Consider the following 19,553-nt stretch of genomic DNA (forward strand, 5'->3'; position numbering starts at 1 on the left):
ACCAGTCATTAATGTATTGTTAGCTTCTAGAAAGCATTCAACTGGAAGTTCTTATTCTTCCAAGTGGAACAGATTTCTGTTATGGTGCAGACCACGTAGCATTAATCCAATCTCTTGTTCAATTTCTCCATTATTAGATTATTTCCTATATCTTTCTAATTCTGGATTAGCTTGTTCGTCAGTTAAAGTGCATGTTGCATCTATATCGTTTTTCATGATCATATTGATAACAAAACAGTAATAAGACATCCTATCACCAAACGTTTTCTGAAAGGATTACTTAATCTCAAACGTCCTATTCAATCACCTCCAATAGTGTGGGACGTGAATTTAGTACTGGAGGCATTAATGGGGCCTCCTTTTGAACCTTTGCAGTCTGCCACCATCCAATTTCTTACCTGGAAAACATTATTCCTAATTTCCATTACTTCAGCTCAAAGAATTGGATAAATTCAAGCGTTAGTGTACTATGCTCCATATACTCAAATTCTGCATGATAAAGCAATACTGCGGTCTCATCCAAACTTTTTGCCTAAGATAATCTCCTTTTTTCATATTAATCAATCCATTATATTACCAGTCTTCTATCCACCTCCACATCAGGATACCCATCAAAGTCGTCTTCACACTCTAGACTGTACCAGAGCATTATCAATTTACTTACAACGTACATCAAGGAATCATAGACCTCAATTATTTCCTATAATTTGAAGCATCAACAACCAGTCTCTAAACGTACATTATCGTCATATATTACAAATTGTATTAAGTATTGCTATTCAACATCATCTCTTCACCATCAGCCATCGACGCCTCATGTCACAGCCCATAACTACGTTCTATGGCTGCCTCAACTGCATATTTACGTAGAGCACCTCTCATAGATATTTGCAGAGCAGCAACATGGTCATCACTGCATACGTTTTCAAGACATTATTGTCTCGATGTGGCATCACGTGCAGATTCCAACTTTGGACTGACAATTCTTCAGGAGGCAATTTAAACGACAACTATCCTCCTCCTCCTCCTATCACAGGTAACTTTTTCATACTGAGTTCAGTTGATTGATTATAAATTTTTTTACTCAGTGTATGTTACCTGTGTATGCTTGGGAGTCTTCAGAGGTGCGGCTAGAAGATCCTGTCCATGGAAAAAATCTTAGTTTCTTACCTGTAACGGTAGTTTTCTGTGGACAAATGATCTTCTAGCCACACAATCCCTCCCTACCCTCCCTAAGTTGTCGCAGCTATTTTTATTAAACTGAGTTGTCTGTAATGTCACTTTGGGTAAGGGCGGGAATCCTCTAATTTGCTCACTTTAACTTTTAGAGCATTTTCTATTGGATAGCTGGGTCGGTCACATCACCGTGACGTATATTCAGAGGTGTGGCTAAAAGATCCTTTGTCCATGGACAGCTACCATTACAGGTAAGAAACTAAGATTTCAAGATGGCAGCGCCCATAGCGTCACTTCCTGTTTTACATACTTGCTGCCTTCTTGGATTAGTTACGTAATGGGAAGTGTTGGCCATTGCCATACACTATCCACAATAGCCTCAGATGAGCTTGCATAGTTTGCACAGATACTACTGGCAGTGAGCATTCGTAGTCATGTTCCTTTTTTTTCCCTGCCCTTAAACTGTTTCTTTTTAAAATTTGTTTTATTTTTTCAATCACAGGCATGACATTACTGTTTTATGATTCTGCCAGATCTGCAAGCCACTCAGTATTTTTCTGTTTTTGCAATTCTGCCATCAGACAGATGTTCTTGTTTTACAAATGTCAACAGATCAATACAGCTTTGTCTCTCTTGCATGGTGTGAATAAACCGTGCAAGTGCTGATTTTTTTTTTCCTGTGTGTGATTACCTGTCTGTCTCATTATCTTTCTTTTTACAGCCCCTAAAGAATATCTCCTTGTGCAAAGTCTGAACTTATTTTTCCTCTCTGGCTCTCTGATGCTGTCGTTTTACAGCACTAGCACACACAGAACTATAAGCAATTTCTCAGTATCTTTAGAACAAAATGCCAAAGCCCTCCTCTCCTACACAGACAGACAGAGGAAACACAGTTTAAGGTAGCTCTGAAAGAGCCCATCAAATTCTCCTCCCCTCACACATCTTCCTGATGAAAAAAAGCTGGCAGCAGAGCCCGGACAGAAATCCTGAGAGCACATCAGCTTGGAAGGATCCCCTCTCCTCCTCCTCTGCTCACACATCTTCCTGATGAAAAAAAGCTGACAGCTAAGAATAAGGTGCAAATTAAACATGTTTTGTAGCACTCTATAAAAAAAACTAGTTATTCTTTCTCAACTACAGTTAGGCTTTCTCTGTAGAATGAACTTTTCATTTTGAGAGTCTGTGTGAGGAAGAGAGAGACAATACAGCCTTATCATTAGAAAAATAATGTTTAAGTGCAACTGGTTAGAATACTTTGAAATATGAACCCTTGAAATATCTCAGTTTAAGCCTGGAGTAAGGTACAAGCCCTAGTTCGTGTAATCCTGGCACATTAAATGTGATGGCCACAAACCTTTAGCACAGCACAGCACAGCAGATAGCCTCCAGGAAGGAGGTCTTTTATCTACTGGTTACCAATGTCATCCCACAGACCCCCTCTGGATTTTAAAGAAGTATCAATGTTAAAAATTTCAATTAGTTAATTTAATGGTACGTAGAACCACCCCCCCCCCCCCCCCCCCCCCCACACACACACACACTGATATGCAAGAGAGTGCAGAATCCACTACACTGAAATGCTGGGTTTTTACTGTGTTCAATTGTGGTGTTTTATCAATAAACCTTTTATTTTGAACTGTGAGACTTCTTTTTGGCTTCTTGTGGGTTTTCATTTCCTATCTACTCCTTTTTGGATCTTTGCACAAGTTCTCAAAGCTAAAATATCTGCATATGTTCCCTTTGAAAAATATAGCAGAACATACCCATGGACAGACGTTCAAATATTTGAAAGGTATTAATCCACAAACGAACCTCTTCAGTAGATGGGAAGGTGGTAGAACGAGAGGACATGAAATGAGATTGAAGGGGGCAGACTCAAGAAAAATGTCAGGAAGTATTTTTTCACGGAGAGAGTGGTGGATACTTGGAATGCCCTCCCATGGGAGGTGGTGGAGATGAAAACGGTAACGGAATTCAAAAATGCGTGGGATAAACATAAAGGAATCCTGTTCAGAAGAAATGGATCCTCAGAAGCTTAGCGGAGATTGGGTGGCAGAGCCGGTGGTGGGAGGAGGGGCTAGTGGTTGGGAGGCGGGGCTAGTGCTGGGCAGACTTCTACGATCTGTGCCCTGAAAATGGCAGATACAAATCAAGGTCAGGTATACACATAAAGTAGCACATATGAGTTTATCTTGTTGGGCAGACTGGATGGACCGTGCAGGCCTTTCTCTGCGGTCATCTACTATATTTGCATCTGCTTTTGTGTAGGCACTTCCCTCTGCTGCAGCACACCCTTGCAGAGGAAGGAAGTTGCATCAGAAAGGGGGCTGGGCCGCAGCAGAGAGAAGTTCCAGCATCAGCAGCAGGCGGCCAATGTAGCTGCCAGTGCCCCTGCATGGAGGAAAGGATACTTTGAGCTATTACCCAGGGGTAGGGTTCAGAGACTGGAGCATGGGAGGGGTAAAGAGAGGGGGTGTCCTGGACCTATGGAAGGAGGGGAGAGAAGGATGTTGAGCACATGGGAAGTACTGGACCCCCTACTACCTTGGGCCCTTGGGCACTTCCTGGTTGCCCAAATGGTCAGTCCGCCCCTGTTTTTAGGTGTTCCTGGAGGGCTCAGAATACAAAATAAGGGTCTTAAGGTAGGATTTGTACCTGGTTCCCTTTATGTGAAGTCCACTGCACTGACCAGTATGCTGCCCCTCTGCTCTGCTGGGATGTCTGTGTTGCCAGTTTACTAGGAATAATCCAAAGGGAAAGCAGGAAAAACCTCTACATAAGTCCAAAGGGAATATCCAGAAAAGAGCTTCCATACATGGTTGGAGAATAGAAGATCTTTATTGCGCTGAATAAAGACCCGACAACATGGAGCTGTGTTTCGGCAGTTAGTCTTCCTGCATCAGGGGTCTGTTCACATACTGTACAAATTAAAATTAATACAAAATTAATAATACAAATAAAACACAATATAAAGAAGGAATCAGTGATTCATATATACACATCAATAAAAACATGAATAAAACCAAGGACTGACTGATAAAAATATGTAAGTAGTGGTGAACTATATGCTGGAACATAAAATGTATGGGCACTTAAAGGATAAATGTAAATATTAATAATGTGTGGTTATTAGAGGGACACAAAGCCATGTGACTGTAGTGCAAAGTGATGTGTTATTACCCACCTCTAGAGAATAATGTGTTGATTCTAGTGCTTGAAAGAGATGTATCACATAAGGAGAGAAATATAACCTAAGACCTAAGACAAGCAATGACCTTACTTCTTTTTTCTTGTCTATAGCAGAAGTAAGGTCATTGCTTGTGACCAGAAAGAAAACTACTGTTTAAAAACAACAAACAAAAACTGGCACTAAAGCGACTTCCGGTGATGTCATGTCCGCGAGAGGGTAAAATCAGCGATCTCTCCGGCTCCGGTTCTCCCTCCTTAATATAAACTAGACATACCCCGAGGAAAAAAAGACTACCCACGGCAGCCTGAACACCCGGTGCAACTGGTCCGTGCATAAATTGACCCCCCGACGGTGCGATGGCGGCCAAAACCACGCATAGAGACAAGCTCCGCGGCAGAGGAGCAGATGACAAAATGGCGCCACCTGCAAGCCCGCCCGGACCGACGGTTTCATCGACCTGGATTGCGGAAATTACAGCGGAGATGTCCTTGGTGTTAGAGGACATGCTGGAGCGCCGACTATCGCCCATAAACTCTAACCTGGAAAAGGTACAAGCCCAGCTTACAGAACTTTCCCGCGACTGCGCAACGTTTCAGTCGCGGGTGGAGGAAATTGAGGACAGAGTGACGGAGGTAGAAAGCGCACAAGACCAAACCAAGAAAAAGTTGCAGGCGATGGAGGACAAGATCGAGGACCTGGAAAACAGGTCCCGACGAAATAATATTTGTGTGGTGGGCTTGCCGGAAACTGTACCTGAGCGGGGTCTGGAAGTTTTTCTAACCCGTTGGTTTACAACGGAACTACAATTCCCAGAAGCCTTGGGACCTTTGCAGATAGAACGAGCCCATCGTTTAGGGGTAAAAATGACTGGAGCTAATAGACCTCGAGTGGTCATTATACGATTTCTGAACTATGCCCAGAAGCAGGAGGTGTTGCAGCTAAGTCGAGCGGGGAAAACACTGACACATGATGGAAACCCGGTTAGATGCTTCCAGGACTATTCAGCGGGAGTGGCGGCTAGATGACGCCAGTTCTCAGAAGTCTGCTCCACTCTTTTTCAGAAAAAAAACAGATTTGCATTCCAATACCCCGCCAAGCTGCGGATCACATATGAGGGCACCACCAAGATATACGAGACGGCGGGGGAAGCCAAGGACTTTTTAAAACAGCTGGATACTATACCCCCAGAAGCACGTTGAATAGCCCTCGGGAGAGGGCCACGAGTGGGCCTTGAGGGGGCTTAAAGACACGGGTCAGAGGAGACTCGTAGTTAAGGGTTCAAGTTCATTGTTCAAGTTAAAATAACTGCGACCCTATATTAAAGAGATAGACCACTTGGACACAGATGGACTGATTTGCTCGACAGCTGCGGTCAAGAAGTTACCATTGCTAATAGCTGAATGAATCTACCAATGGCCCAATAGCTGGATAAATCCACCCGCGGCGAGTGTGAATGAAGAGCGGAGTGAGAAACACCCCTGGTGAGGGGGGATGATACTGTATAGATTGTCCTATTGGAAACAAAATATTTTGGGGGGTATTGTTTAAAGTTTACTGTTATAATATAAGGAGGGAGGAGGGAGGGACGTAAGGAAGTAATGGTCCCAGTTTGTGGGTCCGGGTGTAAAGGGCAGGGGGGGGGATGGGAAGGGGGGATGGCGGGTGGGAAGTGGGAGGGGAGAAGAGGGCAGAAGCAAGCAGAAGATGAGTCCTACAAAAGGGAATGGTAAGGGAGGGCAGCGGAGATCTCTTTGGGGTTTCTTATCCCGGGTCCCCTCAGGAGGGTGGATTGTGGGTAGGAGGCAGGTCATGGATAGAACGGGTCTAAGATCTAGAACTATGGGAGATAAGCGGGAAGCAAGAGGCTGGGGAGGGCAGAGGCTGGGCTGCCCTCTCCCATTACAGAAATGGATTCTCAGGGCATTAATCACTCACTTACATGTTGTATAATAGTTAGAATTATATCATGGAATGTAGGCGGAGTGAATTCGCCAATAAAGCGCTCTAAGATTTTGCAACAGCTAAATAGGCAGAAAACAGATATTGCACTACTACAGGAGACGCACTTGGATCAGATAGAGCACGCCAAACTCAGCACTTGGTGGGTAGGAAATTGCATAGCGGCAAATGCGCAAGGCAAGAAGGGAGGAGTAGCTATACTATTTAGAAAAGGTATAGCCTCAGAGATCAGCCCTCTTCTGATTGACACCGCAGGACGTTATGTCATTCTAGAAGCGGTGGTTGGAAGGCAGAAACTGCTAATTTGCAATGTTTACGCTCTTAATAGCTATGATCGGAGGTTTTTTCAAACTCTGATCAATTTCCTGTTAAAGCAACCGCATACAGCCATAGTGGTGGGAGGTGACTTTAACGCAGCCTGGGACCCCGCTTTGGACAGATCAGCCCCTGGGACAGCCTCCTCGTACTATAATAATAGAGGCCTCCTGCAGATGGGCCAGCTGTTAGATCTTATTGATGTTTGGCGGGTGCTACACCCAGGCGAGAAACATTACACTCACCTTTCACGGGCTCACTCGACTCAGTCACGTATTGACTATGTTCTGACATCGCGTCAGATGTTTGGGGAGGTGACTATGGCGGAGATAGGGCCGTATGCAGTCTCCAATCACGCCTGGGTTAAGATAGAGTGGATCCCTAGGGGTAACGCCCAGCGGGCGTGTAGATGGCAATTCCCTTTGGAGTTAAGGGCGTTTTCTGGGCGGAGTAACGTGACCTGCACGTCACTATCTCCAATCAAAAATTTTCACCTTTTAATCGGCGTTACCCATCTGCCTACCAGCTGACGTTTTCTGGGCGGAGTAACGTGACCTGCACGTCACTATCTCCAATCAAAAATTTTCACCTTTTAATCGGCGTTACCCATCTGCCTACCAGCTGACGTTTTCTGGGCGGAGTAACGTGACCTGCACGTCACTATCTCCAATCAAAAGCAAGTTGAATCTTATTTTAACTGAGTAGCAGCGGCGCTCGTGCTGCAAAGAGACTTGAGATAACTGGACTGAATGTGAGCTTTTTAAAGCTGTTAAAACCGTGGCAAAGTGTTTTTATTTTGCTTTGTATTATTTTATATGTTTAGATTTTCACCTTTTAATAGGCGTTACCCATCTGCCTACCAGCTGACGTTTTCTGGGCGGAGTAACGTGACCTGCACGTCACTATCTCCAATCAAAAGCAAGTTGAATCTTATTTTAACTGAGTAGCAGCGGTGCTCGTGCTGCAAAGAGACTTGAGATAACTGGACTGAATGTGAGCTTTTTAAAGCTGTTAAAACCGTGGCAAAGTGTTTTTATTTTGCTTTGTATTATTTTATATGTTTAGATTTTCACCTTTTAATCGGCGTTACCCATCTGCCTACCAGCTGACGTTTTCTGGGCGGAGTAACGTCACCTGCACGTCACTATCTCCAATCAAAAGCAAGTTGAATCTTATTTTAACTGAGTAGCAGCGGCGCTCGTGCCGCTGCGGCGCGCGCGTCGGGTGCGCGCCGGAGGAGCGCACCTGAGGAGCAGGTACGCTCCTTAGGTGTGCTCCTTGGGGTGTGTGACAGGGGAACAAATAATGAAGCCTTTTGTTTTCATCTTGCTGTGCCTCTGGAACACTAATCTACTGTTTTTAATAGCATCCGAGGGTATGCAGGCTACAGCATATATCCCAGTACAATGGAGTTGGCGTACTAATCAGAATACCTTCTCTTTTTGTAAGGATAACAACTTCCGTTATTTAACGCCAGTCACCTTAAATAATAATATAGTTCCAGATAGTGCTCTTCCATTATCTTCTTTATCTGTAGCCTTAATTAATTGTAGATCTCTTAAGAGCAAGTTCACATATATTTTGGACCTTTGTAACTTATATCAGCTTGACTTATTTGCTATTACAGAGACATGGCTTTTACCAGGGGAAGAATCGTATCTCTTTCAATGTCTACCCTCAGGTTATTCGGTCAGCTATTCGTCACGTACAGGGAGAAGAGGTGGGGGGTTGGCTCTAATATTTAAATCAGATTTTAAGGTTCAGGAGATCAGAGATCACAAACTTTCTTATCCTGAACTTCTTTTATTAAAATTTAGTACAGCTAGGTCTACTTTTCATGTACTACTTTACTACTGTGCTCCGTCCACTACGGCAGCGGGGTGGGACGACATCTATCAATCACTTGCAGATGCTGCAATTAGGTTCCCAAACCTTTTAATATTAGGTGATTTTAATGTTCATCTAGATGATAAATCGAACCCACGTTCAGCTAGATTTTCAAATTTTTTACATGATATTGATCTTAAACAACATGTGAATGGATCAACTCATATCGCGGGTCATACATTAGATTTAGTAATGACACACAAACTGGATGAAGTGAAATGTTCAAAAATCGTACTAACTCCGGTATCTTGGTCACACCATTACTTTCTCCAATTCTACTTATTAATACCACAGTTATTACATAATGCTGAACCGGCTCAAATTAAAACCAGGAGTCTAAATAAAATCGATTTGACATCTTTACCTTCCTTAGCAAATAAGTTCCCACTAAATTTTGATACACTCCCAATAGATGACCAAATCAAAATATGGAACCAAGTTCTTTCAGCAGCCCTTGACGATATTGCACCGGAAAAAACAATTAGTAAAACAATGAAACGTACCCAACCTTGGTACCACCCAGGATTGAAACTATGTAAACAACAGGTACGTAGAGCTGAACGCCAATGGCGTAAGCATAAGACCACAGAACTACAAGAAAAGTGCAAACAGTGTAAAAAATACTATCTATCACAATTAAAGGATGCTAAAACTACGTACTTCTCAAAAGAGATAAAAGAGGCAGCTAGTTCGCAGAAAAAACTATTCCAAATTATGAAACGTCTGACAACAATAACTAATGAAAAGAGAGAATCGCCTACTATTGACTCTGAAACTTTAGCTAAGTTCTTTAGCTCTAAAATCGAGAAATTAAGAGCCCTTTTCCCAAGGGTACCAAGGCTCAGTTATTTTGACAATTCCCCAAGTTCACAACTATTGGTACCCTGGAAGGATTTTGAAATTCCGTCTGCCAAATCATTATTTACCTTGGTTGCAGGTTTATCCCCCACTTACAGTTCATTGGATCCTATACCTTCTGCATGGCTGAAAAAACATTCGCTAGAAGTCCAGCAGTTTATGTACTCAATTGTCATGTTGAGCCTTTCTGATGGGATAGTTCCCACTACTCTGAAAGAAGCGCTAGTAAAACCTAGTCTAAAGAAAGCCTCATTGGATCCCTTATTACCTTCTAACTATAGACCAGTCTCTAATCTTCCTTTTCTATCCAAAGTTATAGAGACAGTAGTATTTAGACAGTTGCAAACTTATGTGGACTCAAAAAATTTGTTACATCCCAGACAATCGGGTTTCAGGAAAGGTCACAGTACAGAGACCATTCTGACTTCACTGTTAAGTGAAATCCATGCAAAATTAGAACTTGGTTATATTGCCCTGGTAGTTTCATTAGATTTGTCTGCGGCCTTTGACCTAATCAATCACAACCTACTCATTGATAGATTGAGTGAGATTGGTATTTCAGGGACAACTATGAAATGGTTTATATCCTTTCTAACAAATCGCTCATTTAAAGTAGTTCAGCAGCAATCCTGTTCTGCATCCTACAACTTATCATGTGGAGTACCTCAGGGTTCGGTTTTATCTCCACTACTGTTCAACCTATTCATCAGTCCCCTGGCGCTCCTCATTCAAACAATGGGTATAAGTTTTTACTCATATGCAGATGATTTTTTGCTTATCCATTATGTTAGACCATTGAACATAGATCTTACACCCATTCAAGTATGCTTGGATAGAGTAGCAGACTGGTTAACTACACATCAGCTGGTACTGAACCCGGATAAGACTACAACATCTTGGATAGTAGGGCAAGGCACATATCCCTCTGTAGTACCTGTGCTATTTGGTCAGAATATTCCAACAGTTAAGTCTTTTAGATATCTCGGGGTCATTATTGATTCCGCATTGACCTTTGAGGAACAAGTATCCGATGTAGTGAAAAAATCTTTCTTTCATCTGAGACGGCTTCGGTCAGTCAGAAATTCAATAAGTAAGGGCTCTCTCAAAACGCTGACATCTGCATATATTACTTCACGTTTAGACTATTGTAACATTATATATGCAGGGATTACCCAAGCAAATTTAAAGCGATTACAAAGAATTCAAAATACAGCAGCACGTATGATCTGTAGGGCCCGGAGGGATGATCGAGCAACACCTTTATTGCATCATCTGCACTGGCTCCCGGTTGAAGCAAGAATAAAGTTTAAGGCTCTTGTCCTTACACACAAAGCCTTTCACACATTAAACCCCAGCTACTTGTCGAATTTAACAATCCCCTACACCGCTATGCGAACTCTCAGATCCCTAACAGATAACAGGTTAGTCATTCCCCCTCTTACTAAGGCTAGGTGGGAATCTACACGGAGATCGGCTTTTTTCTACCTGTCACCCTCTCTTTGGAATAGCCTTCCAAAGGAGATCAGACTAGAGAAATCTTATCTCCATTACCGAAAACTTCTGAAAACCTTTCTCTTTATAAGCTATGTAGAACAGAACTTGGCATAAGGAGATAAGGTCAAAAAGACAAAGAAAAATGGGATAGCTTAATTGTATACTAGATTTTTAATTTGTATTGATTTATTATGTAGTCTATCTTGATTGCTGTGCTTTCCTGTCACGAATGGAATTCCTATGTTTGTTTATTTGTATATACCAATTTTTTTATATATATGTAAACCGTTCTGTTTTGCAGTTGCAACAAGACACGGTATATAAATCAACATAAATAAAATAAAATAAAATAAGCTCAGATCCAGTACTTAAGGGCAGATTGCACGCTAGCTGGGCAGACTATAGTACCCATAATCAAATACATTTAGACGACCCAGTTTTGTTTTGGGAGGCAGCTAAGGTGGTTCTTAAAGGTGAAATCATAAGCCATGCCCATTATGTGAAGAAGACAAGAGATAGAGAGATCTTACGTCTGAGTAAACAGCTCTGTCAGGCGCGGAAGAGGTATGGAGACACACATGCGATAGATGACAAGCAACAAGTGCTGGAGCTTCAGACAGCCTTGAATGAGCTCCTGCAGGGGAGGGCACATAAGTCACAGGTCTACTATCGCTATATGCTTTATAAACACGGTAATAAAACGGGTAAATTAATGTCGAAACTAATTACTCCCCGGGGTGGGACTAGAAACATTTTAGCGCTTCGGCAAAGACAGGGAGGTCTCCTCACAACCGACAGGGCAATTTGTGACACTTTTCGAGCTTTTTATAAAGAGCTGTACGCCCCCCCCAGAGGACGAGGGCCTTTCTAATCAGATGTACCTAGACAATGTAGCACTGCCAAAACTTACGCCACAAGAGCTGGAGCGCCTTAATCAATTAATCACCGAAGATGAAGTTAGTGTGGCCATAGCTCGCAGCCCATGGTTGAAGGCCCCGGGACCCGACGGGTTACGGGGGGAATTTTATAAATTAATGGAAGGTGATGTTATACCGGCCCTCACTAGATTTTTGAATCAACTAATAGAGAGACAGGCGATGCCCCCGGACTTGAACAGAGCTCAAATAATAGTTTTGCTCAAACCTGGGAGGGACCCTTTGGAACCGACATCATATCGTCCTATCTCCTTACTGAACTATGACGCTAAGCTGTTGGCGAAAATCATGGCCAACAGGTTGGCGAGATTGCTACCAAGATTGATACACGAAAGCCAGGTTGGCTTTGTGGGGGGTCGGACGGTGAGTAAAAACCTAAGGGCGATCCTGACATCATTGGAACATAGCTCGCAGAGAAACATGGCGTCGTTGCTAGTCAGTTTCGACGCAGAAAAGGCCTTTGACAGGGTCCACTGGGATTTCCTTTTTGCCACGCTGGAGCGATATGGATTCTCAGGGAGGTTTGTTGAAGCAATTCATGTTCTCTATGCCAATCCTAGTGCAACACTGTGGGTAAATGGGCTTGAATCAGAGAGCTTCCCTATCAGGAGGGGCACGAGACAGGGGTGCCCCTTATCCCCCCTTCTTTTTGTTTTGGTATTAGACCCCCTTATTAGAGAGGTCATGGGAAATCCCATGATTCAGGGAGTCCGAGTGGGGTCCCATATATTCAAGATCGCAGCATTTGCAGACGATCTCTTGGTACACCTAGTGAATCCAAGAGAGTCGCTAGACACCTTATTGGAAACATTTCGTGAATATGGAGACTATGCAGGATTTAGGATAAACCTGAATAAATCCAAGGCTCTGGCCTCGCAGATGGTGAATCGAGGGGACTGGGGGCCTGATTTCCCCTTGAGGTGGGCCACTGATTCTTTAAAATACTTAGGAACTCGGCTCACAATGAACACCTCTGACCTGTATCACTTAAATGTTGAGGTTCTACTAGACCATACTAGAGATAAGTTAGACTCCTGGATGAATCTCCCTCTGTCATTAATGGGACGGGTGCACCTAATACAGATGGTGTTGTTCCCTCGATGGTTGTATGTTTTACAAACACTGCCAATCCGCTTGTTGCAGAAGGATTTGAGAAGGGTGACACACCTTTTCAGTCGATTCTGCTGGGCAGGGAGGAAACCCAAATTCAGCCAAGACATGTTAGTTGGGAGCTGGAAGCAAGGAGGTATAGGCTTCCCGGACCTGTTCTTATACAATCAGGTGTGTTTACTAAGACATCTGGGAGATGTGTTCAATGTTACGCAATACTACACACCCCTGACTCTGGAACAAGCTTTTTTGCGCCATACGAGGTGATGGCCCTTTTTCACTTACCTCGTAGTCTGATCCCTTCTAAATTTAAAAAAAGTATTTTACTCCAATCTCTCCGGGAGGCGTGGCAGTGGTGGATGAGGCAGATGGGGGGACATCCACACATTACGGATCAAATACCAATTGTAGGTAACCCAGTTTTCGCAGCGGGGCTGGACAACCCAGCCTTTGGTAACTGGCGAGGGCTGGGTATTACGCGCTTGGAACATTTGTTATTGGAAAGCGGGGAGATAATAACATTTGACGCTCTTCAGGAAAAGGTGGGGACTACATGGGGCAACAGATTTGCTTATGCACAGATCACGCACTATATGAAATCTCTGGATCAGACAACCCTGGAGGGGAGGATGGGTGAGACAATTCGAGGTTTCCTCGAGGAGTTGAGGACAGAGAGGTATTCGGTTTCCGGTCTGTTCGGCGTAGACCTAAAAGACAATATGACGGCCTTAAACACAAATGGGAACAGGATTTAGGATCTTCGCTAGCATCTTGGGATGTGGCAGCTACTTTGAAGGGCATTCGTACATTAGTACAGGATGAAAGACTGAGGGAATGTGGATATAGAGTGGTCCTTCGGGGCTACATGTCTAAAGCACAGCTGGCTCATGTGTTGGGGCCGGGCAGTTCAGCATGTTCCAAATGTGGTGGGGGTCCCAGCTCATACTACCACGCACTATGGCAATGCCCCAAGGTGCGGGCGTTCTGGCAACGAGTAAAGGGGTTTTTGATTAGACTGGGAAATAAGATTCAAGGCACGGAAAGGCAGTTTCTGTTAGATCAACCAAGAGCTTTTGCCCCGCTACGTGCCCCCGCTATAAAGTTTTGTAGGAAGCTGAGTTTGGTAGCTCGAAAGTGCATTATGCAATATTGGACTTCACCGGATGAGCCGGCCTACTGGTACTGGCGAAACCAGGTGCACCTTCTGGCTTCCTGGGAGGCCAGGGACTCAAAACAATCTCCCAAACGTAGAGCACAATTTATCCAGATCTGGATGCCGTACCTGCAAATTCTTAGCCCAAGGGGGCGCAGCTTGCTTCTTAATGCCTGATACAAATTAATGGGAAGCGGAGGGGGCGTGCAGGCTGCCCGAAGCTGGAGACAGAATAGGATCATTGGATGCTTGCTGGGGGGGGGGGGTGATTTGGGTTTAAGTTGGGAGGTTTGGATCGATGGAGGCTTGTGTGTTAAGGTGGAGGTCAAGGTCTTGATAAGAAGTCAAATTGCAGAGTTCCATAGATGGATTCTGATTTTCTTGGGTTAAAGAGGCATTTGGCCCGATAGCGTCCAGGGCCAAGAGGTTGGGTGGTTCCTAGCAAATGGAGAAATGATTGGTCAAAGTGGCAACTTAGTTGGTAAAATTAGCATCCTCCAGCAATACAAGGGAATAGGGGTGGGTGGGAGGGGGGAGGAGGGTTAAATAATAATAACTTGACACTGTTGAGATAATAGGCGGTTTAAGCACTGTAAGTTTAAATGTCCTGTTATACTGCACTTAAGATTGGGCTGTATTATAATTAATCAGTTGTCAAAAGTTGAACATTTAGCAGAAGGGGGAGGGTTAAATGTAAAAGCTTGATGACTAACAATAAGGATGTGCGCCAGCGGTGCTCATGTTAAACATGCTATTAATATGGTACAATAAGTTGTATTTTTCAATTTGTCATCAATAAAAAATCGTTGAAACATAAAGTCACTAAAGCCGGTTATTCTGGAAAGCGGCTATAAATTTGGCTGGTTAAAGTCAAAACCGTCAGAAAACAAAAAGAAAATTACTTAAAACATAGCCATCTAAAGGAGGGCACCTAGTTATTGCAAAGCTTGTCGACAGCTATGTAGTTAAGGAATATATAAATATATTTTTTAAAAGGTATAAAAAAATGAACCCAGGAGTTAAGAGTGGCAGGCTTAAAGGCGCCAGAACCGCTAGTCTTCAAAACCGGTTATGAATATAGCCAGTAAGTCAACATAATTGCTAAATTCAAAACGAATGGATTATCTTAAAAAGAAGGCACCCAGTCAACGCTAAACTTGACCACAGCTACATAGATAAGGAATGTATGTAAAATGTATAAAAAGTCTTGGGTGATTTTCAAGCTGCTCGGTTTTTGTTTGTTGTTTTTAAAGAGTAGTTTTCTATATAGTCACAAGCAATGACCGTATGCCACTCTATAGCAGGACTTTTTTAGGTTATGTAATGCATCTCTTTCAAGCACAAGAATCAACACATTGGGGCCCTTTTACTAAGCCACGGCACAACGTGCACCAAATTGGAGTTACTGCCTGGTTACTGCGCGGTCCTCATGGTAATTTCAATTTTGGTGCGCGTTTGCTATGCGCGTCTGAAAAATATTTTAAAATTTATGGCACCTGGCAGGGACGCACGTCAAGTGGCATTTGATGGTCATAGGTCATTACTTCCTGGTTATCGCGTGAGACCTACGTCAGTGGCTGGAGGTAAGGTCTCAGACCCAAAATGGACAGCACAATTTTCATTTTGCAGCGCATCCATTTTCTGCAAAAATAAAAAAAAGGCATTTTTTGTTGGTGCGCTGAAAAATAATTCTGCTCGCACCCAAAACACGTGTCTACATTTTTCAGGCCATTTTTCAGCACATCTTAGTAAAAGGACCCCATTATTCTCTAGAGGTGGGTAATCACTCATCACTTTCCATTACAGTCACGTAGCTTTGTGTCCCTCTAATAACCATACATTATCAATATTTACATGTATCCTTTAAGTGCCTATGTATTTTATGTTCCAGCATATATTTCACTACTTACGTATTTTTATCAGTCAGTCCTTGATTTTTATTAATGTATTTATATGAATCATTGATTCCTTCTTTATATTATGTTTTATATGTATTTATTAATTTGTATTAATTTTAATTTGTACAGTGTGTATATCAGACCCATGATACAAGCAGACTGACCACCAAAACATGGCCTCATGTCAGGTCTTTATTTGTTGCTTCAATAAAGATCTTCTGTTCTCCAACCACATGTGGAAGTCATGAGTCATCCTTAACTTTTCTAGACATTTCCTAATAGGAATAGTGCCATACAGCCATCCCTATGGCTTCTTGTTGTGCATTTTTCTCTAGGACTTTTTCTTTTTTTAAATGTTACCTAAAGAAATACGTACTGAGCACAAAAATGTCTGGAAAATAGAATTTTTTGAAACAAAAAATAGACTTTTTCTAGTTCAAAAATTGCTATATTCAGAATGAGAATTTTAGATGTTTTCAGCAAAATGTCTACAATTGGAGGATGTCATATCTAAAATGCTTCTCATTGTATTCTTCCCTCTATCTAATCATGTGCCTAGGAATGAATCCTTGTAATGTGGTTCTGCAACATTGTGATCTATACCATATAAGTCTTTAGTCACATTGAGGGAGGGTTGTTTTCAGATGATTAATTGCATAATGGGTTTTGAAAATGTTCCTCTCCATATGAAGAGGAAATAGGATTAGGGTGTGTATATACATTTTAACATTCCTGTTTTGTTTTTCAGGGATATAATCAAATTATAACATACAGCAGACCAATATATTTTTCAATGCTATGTGTCCTGACTTTACTGCTGGATTCTGGTGCAAAAAACACACGTTTATCAACTGTCACAGTGTATGGTCTGAACCTTTTTGCTTCAGAATCACTTATAATGGCCAGAGACCAAATAATAGGTGGGTTCATCTTTATTTTTATCATATTTGGCAAACAATTGAAAGTTCTGATGATATCTACAGGAGTTAAAAAATCACAAAATTATAATTTATAAATTCTAAGAAGTACGCAGGACTCCCCCTCTTCCTTCCCCTAAGATTCTCTGGTCTACTATAAATATACTGTACTGAAATGATTTGGCTGTTTTAGTACATAAGAGCATAAAAATAGGCATACTGGGTCAGACCATTGCTCTAACTAGCTGAGTATCCTGCTTCCAACAGTGGCCAATCCAGGTCACAAGTACCTGGAAGAAACCCAATTAGAAGCAACATTCCATGCTACCAATCCCGGGGCAAGCAGTAGTTCCCCCCATGTCCATCTCAGTAACAGACTATGGACATTTCCTCCAGGAACTTGTCCAAACCTTTCTTTAACCCAGATACGCTAACTGGCATGGAGTGCCAGAGCTTAAACATTTCCTCCTATTTGTTTTAAAAGTATTTCCATTTAATTTCACTGAATGTCCCCTGGTCTTTGTACTTTTTGAAAGAGTGAAAAATCAGTTCACTTTACCTGTTCTACTCCACTCAGGATTTTGTAGACCTCAATCATATTCCACCTCAGCCGTCTCTTTTCCAAGCTGTAGAGCCCTAACTTCTTTAGCCTTTCTTCACATGGGAGAAGTTCCATTCCCTTTATCAGTTTGGTCACTGTTCTTTGAAAATTTTCTAATTCCAGAATTTAATGCAGTACTCATGGTGAGGCCATTATAATATTCTTGATCTTATTTTGCATCCCTTTCCTAATAATTCCTAAAATCCTGTTTGCTTTTTTGGCCACCACCGCACACTGGGCAGAAGATTTCAGCATATTGTCTACATTGACACCTAGATCTTTTTTTTAAGTGCTGACTCCTAAGGTGGACCCTAGGCATCAGATAAGTATGCCTTAGATTATTCTTTTAGCTCTGTGCTCACGAATGAAAGACGGGGGGGGGGGGGGGGGGGGGGGGGTTAGGGCTGCAGAAAACAAAGGCTAAAGGGGATGGATGTATGGTAGACCAAGAACCGTTTATGGAGGACTGTGTTCATGAGGAGCTTGCCAAACTAAAAGTAGACAGAGCGATGGGGCCTGATGGGATACACCTGAGGGTTTTTTTAAAATCATTTATTAATTCCAAGTTATTAACAAGAATACAACTTGTTTGAAATACAGCCCAAATTTACAAAAAAAAGAAAAGGAATAGGAGAATTTCTCCTTTAAATAAGCTTAAGTTTACAAAACATCATAGACATATTTGCATAGGCGCCCTGTATAAGAGGCTTGGGGAGGCTATGCCTCTCCAGCCACAGCAGGATGGATCAGCTGTTTCTATAGAAATGCTAAATAGTATTAGTAGTAGTTCTGCCAGTCCTGCTGCGCTGGGGGGTTTAAATAGCAGCAGCAGTGAAAGCCTTCTCTAGCCTTGTGTATAACCAGTTGTAATTTGATTATCTTACTGCTGAGAGAACAGAGCAGGGGGGTTGGCTGGAGGTGTCCTGGGTTTCCAGGGAGATATTTAACTAGGATCATGAATTCCTGCACATGAGCAATTGACACCAAAGAGACTTGCACTGACCCCTGAAAATTTAAAAGTGCTAAAAATAAGTTTTAAAAGTATTTGCATTAAATCTAATTGCAGAATAGGTGCTAGGAAGTGGGATTGGTATGCTATGTACTCAAATTTGCTCAAGCCATATGCAAATTAGTCCGTTTTTGGGAGGTTCTCATTTGCATATTTATGGGTAAAAATTGTTGGAAATGTTTACAGCCTTAATGTTAGGGCATGGCTCTGATCAAAAATGTGAACTTTGATCCAAAAACGAAGGGTTTAGCTAGTGTTTTTGACTAAAAATTCCCATTAGAGTGTCTGTATGTTAATCTGCATTCAAATAGAGTTCTCTGATTGGATGAGCAGCTCCTGTTAGAAAATCTGCCCGGGAACAGAGAGGAGAGGAGAGAATCAATGGGTGGGTGGGTGTGGATGGCTGGAGGGGGGCAGGGGAGAGGAGAGAATCAATGGGTGGGTATGGATGGCCGGAGGGGGGGCAGGGGAACGAGGACAAGAAATGAAGAAGAAAGGCAGAAAATAAAGAAATAAATGGAAAGGAAGCCATGGAAACGGAGTTAAGAGGACAGATAGCAGCAGAATCGGATACTGGGCCAGCATGATCAGAAAAAGAAAGTCATCAGACAACAAAGGTAGAAAAGATAATTTTATTTTCATTATAGTGTTTGGAATATGTCCACTTTGAGAATCAGGTGCTCAACATTAAATGTTTAAATTTATTTACTTATGTATGGCATTTTATCCCACATTAAACATGAATTAGGATGTTTTGTGGCTCTACATGAGAATTGTGATATTATGATCCTTGTTTCATATTGTTGATGGTCTGCATTTTCCTTATGGGTAGTATATTGGTGTATTAGGTTCTGCCCAGTGTAATATTTATGGTACAGTAAGGTTCTGAGTGTGTTTTTGCACAAAGTTGTGCGTAGTGTTTTGTAGTTGAGCGATTGTGGTTAGTATATGCTTTGAGCAACCACTTTATTCTTTGACATATGATACATATCTAATATCTAAATTTAATAAAAGGTATTAATTGTGACTTTTTATTTATTTATTTTTTCTG

General features: G+C 42.2%; 1 protein-coding gene across 1 annotated transcript in view; it reads left to right on the forward strand.

Moving 5' to 3' along the window:
* Positions 1-19,553, forward strand: part of PCNX2 (pecanex 2) — a 1,017,260-nt gene that overhangs the window by 433,767 nt on the left and 563,940 nt on the right. The window contains exon 13 of the mRNA XM_030194986.1: positions 16,724-16,895. Coding sequence (XP_030050846.1) covers positions 16,724-16,895 — 172 coding nt within the window. The remainder of the gene's footprint in view (positions 1-16,723; positions 16,896-19,553) is intronic.

Source organism: Microcaecilia unicolor, chromosome 3 (genome assembly GCF_901765095.1).
Source record: "Microcaecilia unicolor chromosome 3, aMicUni1.1, whole genome shotgun sequence".
Classification (NCBI taxonomy): domain Eukaryota; kingdom Metazoa; phylum Chordata; class Amphibia; order Gymnophiona; family Siphonopidae; genus Microcaecilia; species Microcaecilia unicolor.